The sequence below is a fragment of the Nicotiana tomentosiformis genome, chromosome 2 (assembly GCF_000390325.3).
Source record: "Nicotiana tomentosiformis chromosome 2, ASM39032v3, whole genome shotgun sequence".
Taxonomy (NCBI): domain Eukaryota; kingdom Viridiplantae; phylum Streptophyta; class Magnoliopsida; order Solanales; family Solanaceae; genus Nicotiana; species Nicotiana tomentosiformis.
In genome coordinates this window covers 83,021,655-83,030,616 of record NC_090813.1, presented here as the reverse complement: position 1 = coordinate 83,030,616, position 8,962 = coordinate 83,021,655, and the positions used below count along the sequence as shown (strand labels likewise).

The 8,962-nt window shown below is 38.1% G+C and overlaps 1 protein-coding gene across 1 annotated transcript; it reads left to right on the top strand.

Moving 5' to 3' along the window:
* Positions 1-7,765: 7,765 nt before the first annotated feature.
* On the top strand, positions 7,766-8,398 carry LOC104107229 (protein S40-5). Its single transcript, XM_009615964.4, has one exon. It carries the CDS (start codon positions 7,766-7,768, stop codon positions 8,396-8,398), a length of 633 nt encoding a protein of 210 aa, XP_009614259.1.
* Positions 8,399-8,962: the final 564 nt, after the last annotated feature.

The following is an 8,962-nucleotide window of genomic DNA, read 5'->3' as shown; positions in this document are numbered from 1 at the left end:
CATCATTGGATAAGGTGAACCGTGCAGCTTTTGTGCGTAGAGCTATAGATTCCTTTGGATCCGATGGAAGTTTCACGTTCTTGAAGTACTCTATATATTTGTTTCTCCAATCCCAGGTTAGACTTGTGGAGTTTATCTCGGCATGACCTTCTTTGATTATCGATTTTATGAGTTGTACGACAGTCCCCGAGTTGAGCTCGTCATCCTCGACCGAAGAACCTAAGTTTGCAAGAGCGTCGGCCTCAGTGTTCTGTTCTTGAAGCACATGTTACAAAGTCCATTCCTTAAATCGATGTAAAGTCACTTGAAATTTATCCAAGTACCTCTGCATTCAATCTTCCCGGACTTCAAAAGTCCCGTTGACTTGATTTACAACGAGGAGGAAATCATATTTAGCCTCCACGACCTCAGCTCCCAAACTTATAGCTAGTTCGAGACCTGCAATCATGGCCTCATACTCGGCTTCATTGTTAGTCAATTTTATAGTTTTAATAGATTGTCTAACTACATTACATGTGGGCGATTTTAGTACGATGCCCAGTCCGGGACCCCTTTGCGTTCGAGGCACCGTCCGTAAAGAGGGTCCAGACTCCCGAAGGGATACCCGACTTTACCAGTAATTCTTTTTCAATCTCGGGTACGAAGGCCAGCGTAAAGTCAGCCACGAAGTCCGCTAAGATTTGAGATTTGATAGCGGTTCAAGGTTGATACTCGATGTCGTACCCGCCGATCTCTATGGCCCATTTGGCCAATCGACCTGAAAGCTCAGGTTTGTGTAAAATATTTCGTAGATGATAAGTTGTTACAACATGTATCGGATAACACTGGAAATATAGTTTTAGTTTCCTAGAGGCACTTATTAAATCAAGCGCTAATTTTTCTAAGTGTGGATATCTAGTTTCCGCCTCACCTAAAGTTCGACTGACATAATAAATAGGGAATTGCGTACCTCGAATTAGGACTCCACTTAATGCTATCTCCGAGACAGCTAGATACAGAAAAAGCTGTCTGTCTGCCTTCAGGGTATGAAGCAACGGAGGGCTCGATAAATACCGTTTTAGCTCTTCTAAAGCTTGTTAACATTCCGAAGTCCATGAAAAATTGCTTTTCTTTTTAAGCAAAGAGAAAAATTGGTGGCTCCTATCCGAGGATCTCGAAATGAATCGGCCCAGGGTGGTTATCCATCCCGTTAGCCTTTGCACGGCCTTTACATTATCTACTATTGTGATGTCCTCGATTGCTTTAATTTTATCGGGGTTAATCTCGATCCCTCGATTGGACACCATGAAACCGAAAAACTTGCCCGAGCCAATCCCGAAAGCACATTTTTCGAGATTGAGCTTCATATTGTACTCCCTTAGTATGTCGAAAGTTTCCTGCAAATGCTTTAAATGTTCCTCTGCTCGCAGGGATTTAACCAACATGTCATCAATATAAACCTCAATTATTTTTCCTATTTGCTTTTCGAACATTCTGTTTACTAGGCGCTGATAAGGTGCACCAACATTTTTTAGGCCGAATGGCATTACATTATAACAGTAAGTCCCGTACTTAGTGATAAATGAGGTCTTTTCCTGATCCTTCGGGTTCATCTGTATTTGGTTGTACCCGGAATAGGCATCGAGAAAACTGAGAGTCTCGTGGCCGGCCGTGTCATCGATCATACGATCGATATTAGGCAAAGGAAAAGAATCTTTAGGGCATGTTTTATTCAGGTCTTTATAATCTATACACATTCTAAGCTTGTTCCTCTTTTTAGGGACTATCACCATATTTGCTAGCCATTCAGGGTACTTTACTTCCCGAATGGACCCTATTTTAAGAAGTTTGGTTACCTCGTCTTTGATGAAGGCATGTTTGACATCGGACTGGGGCCTTCTTTTTTGTTTTACCAGGTGGAATTTTGGGTCCAAGCTTAAATTATGAGTGGTGATTCCCGGTGGGATACCTGTCATGTCAAGATGGGACCAAGCGAAATAGTCTATGTTAGCAATATGAAATTAAATAAGCTTTCTCCTGAGCTCATGATCTAACCCCGTGCCTAGGTATACCTTTCGTTCGGGCATATATTCGATTAGTATGACTTGCTGCAGTGCTTCGATTGTTGATTGGGTAGCGTCGGAATCATCGGGAACCACGAAGGATCGAGGGATCCTATGTTCATCATCTTCGTCAGTCTTCTGATTCTCTAATTGGGTCAAAGCTGACATTTGTGATTGTTATTTGATATTCCGTTCCTCCTTCGAATCCGATCCTTTTGCTGATGATAATGATGATATCGGAATCACTTTATCGACGACAAACATTTCTTTTGCGGCCGGTTGCTCCCCATAGAGCATTTTAATTCCCTCCGATGTTGGGAACTTCAAAACCTGATGAAGGGTCAAGGGTACAACCCTCATAATATGGATCCACGGCCTTCAGAATAGGGCGTTGTATCTCATATCGCCTTCGATCACGTGGAACTTTGTTTCTTAGATGGTTCCGTCCACGTTAACTGGCAGGATTATTACGCCCTTAGTAGTTTCACATGCCACATTGAATCTGTTTAGTACCAAGGTTGTGGGCACGACTTGGTCTTGTAGACCGAGTTGCTCTACGACCCTCGATCGAATGATGTTGGCCGAACTTCCTAGATCAATTAACACACATTTAACTTGAGTTTTATTCATAAGTACAGATATTACTAGTGCATCGTTATATGGTTGCATGATTCCTTTCGCATCTTCGTTATTAAAGGACAAGGTTCCTTCAGGGGTGTAATCCTGAGTCCGGGATCGCTTTTCTCTTACAATCGACATCTTAGTGCGTTTAAGCACCGACCCTTAGGGGGTATCGATCCCACCCATGATCGTGTGGATGATGTGTTGTGGCTCTTCTTGTTCATTTTGTCTACTGAAATCCCTGTTTTTGAAATGGTTTTTGGCCCTGTCACTTAAAAATTCTCGAAGATGTCCTTTATTGAATAATCGGGCTACCTCATCTCTTAGTTGCCTGCAATCTTCCGTTATGTGGCCATGAGTGCCATGATATTCACACATTTGATTGGGATTCCTCTGGGAAGGATCAATCTGCATAGGTCGAGGCCATTTAGTATCTTTGATGTGTCCGATGGCCGACACGATAACGGATGCATCGATGCTGAAGTTCTACTCCGATAACCGAGGTGCTTCCTTGGGTCCGGTATGTCTGTCGAATCCATTCCTGTTTATCAGCCCTCGAGATCCTTAGCCTCGATCATTCCTTTTTCCACCTTATACGGGTTTGCGTGAAGGTTCGCTACTCTTACGATCTCCATTATACGGCCGATATCGATCTTTATTTGACCTTGGTTCTCGGTCGATATCCCTTTTAATATCGGACCCAGAACCTAACTGGTCGTCTTCGACTCTTATTTTGGATTGATACCGATTGTGCACATCGGCCCAAGTAATAGTTGGGTACTCGATTAAGTTATGCTTCACCCGCCGCGAAGCCATCGAGTTTTGTTCGTTTAGACCTTGAGTAAAAGCTTAAATAGCCCAATCGTCTGTGACTGGTGGTAGATCCATTCGCCCCATTTGGAAACGAGATACGAATTCTCTTAGCATCTCGTTATTCTTTTGTCTTACCTTGAATAGGTCCGACTTCCTAGTCTCGACCTTTATGGCCCCAGCATGTGCTTTTACGAAAGAATCAACAAGCATAGCAAAAGAATCAATAGAGTTAAATGGTAAATTATGATACCATATCATCGCTCCCTTTGACAGGGTTTCACCGAGTTTTTTCAATAATACAGATTCGATCTCATCGTCCTCTAGATCGTTCCCTTTGATGGCACATGTGTAAGAGGTGACATGTTCGTTGGGGTTGGTCATTCCATTATATTTAGGAATCTCGGGCATGCGAAACTTCTTTGTGATCGGTTTAGGAGCCGCGCTCGAGGGGAAATGAATTTTTTGGAATCTAAGCCCTTCAATATCGGTGGTGGGGATCTCATCAACCCCGGAGTTATATGTTTCTATTTTTTTGTCGTTTGCCTCGATCCTCATTTCTACTGACTCTATTCGTTTTGTCAGTTCTTCGAGCATCATAACAATTTCGGAATTAGTCCCCAATTTTTGCTCATTTGACCTTACTATAGCTGGCCCCGTTTTGTGGGTGACTTCTTGGGGTGGATTGGGCTCGAGTCTAGTCAGTGCCTGGGTTTGGCTCTGCAACTGGGCTATTGCTACTTGTTGAGCTTGCAACATCTCGAAAATCATACGCAAACTGATTCCGTTTTCCTCAACGTTTTGGGTATTTCGAGCTGCAGACCGAGTTCCACCATGAATGCTATTTTCAGAGTCGGAACGTTGGTTCGCCTCAATGGCCGCATGTGAATTGACATCTATTGGCTCTTCGACCCGAGCTCCAACAGGATCGACGAGTGGCCTTCCGCCCCCGAGGGTTAAGTTGTTGTTCTCATCTTGAAGGCCAGCTTCGTTGTCGATAGGTAGGGCCATTAATTGAGAATTCATCGTTTTTAGCCTGAAATTAAAGATACTTCCAAGAGCAAGTGTAAAATGATGTGTTTTGCAAAGATTCATACCAAATAACCATTGTTATCCTTAGCCCCACGGTGGGTGCCAAATTATTTACCCGAAAAACGGATAGAGTTGAATTTATACGTAGTTCTAAGGACACGTGGTATAACTTGGCACAAATCAGAAAAGTGAGTAGAAGTATATCTAATATTGACTTGTAAAGAATGAAATACCAACCAAATTGAAATAGAAAGCTCTTTTATGAACAAGCAAGATGAATCAATGTATATAGCTCACAAGAGAATAATCTCTATATAAATATCAGTATGTTTTTCTCCGTGAATATCAATAATATAAGAGTGTATCAATGCCTTGATGTCCTGCTTTACAGAAATAATAGTTATCCCTCTTATAATGGAGGGATCCTACTTTAGATATAATTAAAAATACATAGTGGGGATCCCATGATAGATTAGCTTTTCCCTAATTCCTGTCGAGATTCTCTCCCTTAGTGCGGCTGTAACGGCTCTTGTCACTTGGCTCGATCTTGATCGGACTTGGTATTGGTCGATTTTCAGGTTTAGAGCTCGATATTGGCTCGAGGCCCGATATTGACTTTGGCTCGGTATTGGTCGGTCTCTGGCTCTTAAGCTCGATAACACCGCCTCACACCATAGTTCGATTTGGAATCGAGCTAAGTATTTAATTGGTCCCCGAAACTTGAGCTTGGTAACCTGGCTTCAGATCTCATTTCGATATTATGAAGATGACCTTCGGTCCATTACGTTTCAATCTTGACTAATCATTCGAAGGTCGAAAACCGATTTTGACCGTATACACAAACATTATCTAAACAGATGTCAAATAACCCAGAAATGTATTGGCTAACAGATAGTAATGCATTCATTAGTTATCCAAATCTTTCTCGTTTCCAAATATTTCATTGGAAGAATCTTAAAACAAAAGATGGGACAATCATTGTCTTTAATCTTTTCAGTATTAAGGTAAAAGATAACTTTTTCATTGATGTTTTGCAAAAAAGTTAACTTTAGTTTTATTTTTACTGCAAAAGTTGCCACTGACAATCCGAATCCAATATCTCAAATACTACTCACTAATCATTCCAATCTGACAAGACATTTTCCCTTCAAGTAATTGGCACGTATCATCCACTCTCTTTCTCATACACGTCTAATTCAATCAGCCTACAATCACCTCTACAGAATATTTTACTATAATACTTCGTTTTAATATACGGATTAGCGTACAGAATTTTGTCATTAACATTTAAATTTAATTGACTACTAGTATATCTTATTGTATTAGTTTATTGGGCAATGGGCCAAATATACCTCTACTTTCTAAAATAGTCTAAAAATAATTATCGTTATATTATTGAGTTATCTATACCCCTATAGTCATACTTTGGGTCCATATATACCCCTCATTTAAACGGAGGGACACGTGTCATCGTCCTGTTGGTCAATTCTAAATATCTCATAATTAATTAAAAAGACTCATTACCCATACCCGAAAAATAATTTTTTAAAGTAATTTTTTTTTATAAAAACTGAAAAAAACTGAAATTATTTTTACTAAAAACTGAAAAAAAATGAAAATATTTTTTTTCAGATTTTACAAAAAAAGCTGCTTTAGAAAAAATTAAAAAATATTTTCTAAAACAATATTTTTGTAAAACCTGAAAAAAAAGAAGCTGAAAATCAATTTTCTAAAGCAATTTTTTTTGTAAAGATTGGAAAAACTGAAATATTTTTTACTAAAAACTGAAAAAAACGGTAATATTTTTTTTCCTGTTTTTACAAATAAACTACTTTAAAAAAAGTTGAAAAATATTTTCTAAAATAATATTTTTATAAAAACTGAAACAAAAACTAAAAAGCAATTTTCTAAAGCAATGTTTTTGTAAAATCTGAAAAAAAATAAATATTTTTTTTTTCCAATTTTTAGTTAAAAATATTTCAGATTTTTTCTAGTTTTTAATTGCTTTAGAAAGTTTGATTTTCAGTTTTTTTTTTCCAGTTTTTACAAAAATATTATTTTACAAAATATTTTTCATTTTTTTAAAGCAATTTTTTGTAAATATTGGAAAAAAATATTTTTCGTTATTTTCAGGTTTTAGTAAAAAATTTTTTTAGTATTTTCCAGTTTTTATAAAAAAAAATTATTTTTTAGGTATGGGTAATGAGTTTTTTTAATTAATTAGGAGATATTTAGAATTGACCAACAGGACGATGACACATGTCCCTCCGTTTAAATGAGGGGTATATTTGAACCCAAAGTATGACTGCAGGGGTATAGATAACTCAATAGTATAACGAGAGGTATTCTTAGACTATTTTTGAAAGTAGAGGGGTATATTTGACCCTTTGCCGTAATTTATTTTCTTAGTTGTCGTATTAAATCTTGTTATAAAGACTTAGTACATATTATTATTAAACTTTTTATGTTCTATTTATATGATACATTATGATTGGACATTAAATTTAGAAAAGACAAAAATTAGTTTGAAAATGATGATCTAAAACAAACCATATATTTTATGTTCCTATAAATCTTTTCATTCAAATAACGTGAAAAATTTAAAGTCAAAAACATTCATTATTTTTGACACGGACTAAAAAGAAGAAGTGTATCACATAAATTGAAAAACAAAAAGAATATATCAACGCAATTTATGCGTAAAAAATCAATACACTATATAAATGTTGAATTCATCCGGCCCAAGTAGTTTTGAACAGGAAGATAAAAATTCATTAAAATCTAAACTACTGTTAGATCTGAATTCGCAATAAGAAAGTAGAATTAGTTAGAGGAGTATTTTAGGAATCTTAAACGAAGTTCCACTTTTCTTTTTGATGTTTGTGATTTTATAGTTTCGTGATCATCCTCCATTCTAACCATATACTTTTTGTCGTTATTAATGCATTGATGAAATGCAAACAAAATGAACTCCACATTCACATGAAATGCAAATCGAGTTCCCTATCTCCCAATCATATCTTATATATACACTTCCTCCATTCGAAGCTGAATCTACGTTATTTATAGCTTTTTTTCCCACCATGGAGCTATAACATTAAATTACTAAATCACAGAGACAACTGTTTTTTTCTTTTCATTTTCTTAGTTGGGTCGCCGGAACATCAAGATTCCGGTAACCCTCTATAGGAAAGGAATCATTTTGTATATACATATAGAATTCTTTCCTGTCGCCGGGAAATAAACAAAGGTGATGATAAATGGCAAAGGGTCGGAAACTGACCAATAGTAGAAGCGAAATGCTATTAGGAAACTACAGCTACAGAAATGGAAGTGAAACAGTCAATGGTTCCTCAGAACTAGGAGAAGATGATGTCTGGTCAACGGTTAATGGCATGGTCAACGGGGACGATCACGTCCCCAGGAACGAGTGGAGTCCACGCGCCACCACAGATAGTAACGGCACCTTCGGTGGTTTCATGAGCCGCAAGCAGCCAGTCCCACGAGCTGACCACCACAGCCGCCGCCACCAGGTGGGGGGCTTGTCATTGGCGTTTGATGATTCAGGTAAAATGTCATCTTCTCGGATCTTGCACCAGTTTCACGGACAAGACGCGCCATCCCCACGTGCTTGCCACATGGCCACCTCGGCCCCAGTGAATGTCCCTGATTGGTCCAAGATATACCGAGTTAACTCGGTCGAGTCATTGCACGACTCGGATGATGGCGTGAATGATCACGACTCGGAGATTGTTCCCCCGCACGAATACATTGCTAGGAGCCGAAACTCGGCTTCCCACTCGGTGTTCGAAGGCGTTGGACGAACATTAAAGGGTCGAGATTTGAGCCGAGTCCGAGATGCTGTGTGGAGTCAGACCGGATTTGATGGCTGAGTTCATCAATGAATTAGCTATTGTTTTAGATAAAACAGTTATATAAGTATTAGCTGTTGGAGAAAGAGGCAATGGATGATAATTATTTATTTGCCAGAATTTTTTTGGTCTTGGGCAATGAATCATGTTGAATGAATACAAACTCAGTGAGTCAACCAGCTGGGGTTGAGTCCAAGTTTAATCTTTTGTTTTTTCTTATTACTTTTTATTGATATATTCCCTCTATTTGATATGTACTTTTGCTATGGTGGATTTTAGCAAAATGTTATTTTGTCATTTTCAGATATCGAAAATGGTGAAAAATTTTGAGTGCAAAGGATGTAGTCCCACTGAATAGTGACTGGATAAAACTAATAAATTTAATTTCAGGTCTTCATCACCACATCTATTAGTCCCACAAAGTTGCTGCAATTGATCTATGGTTACTTTTCGAATATCAGTTACTTTTCATAATTACTGTATCGTTAATTATTTTTCTTAGGTATGTAAACTAGAAAACCACAAGAAGCTTGATATGAAAAGAAAAAAATTATAAATGGTGAGGAAGGGGCGGATGCATGTTTA

What these genes read in the sequence shown, in the direction of transcription:
- LOC104107229 (XM_009615964.4), top strand. Translation starts at nt 7,766, where the DNA reads ATGGCAAAGGGTCGGAAACTGACCAATAGTAGAAGCGAAATGCTATTA.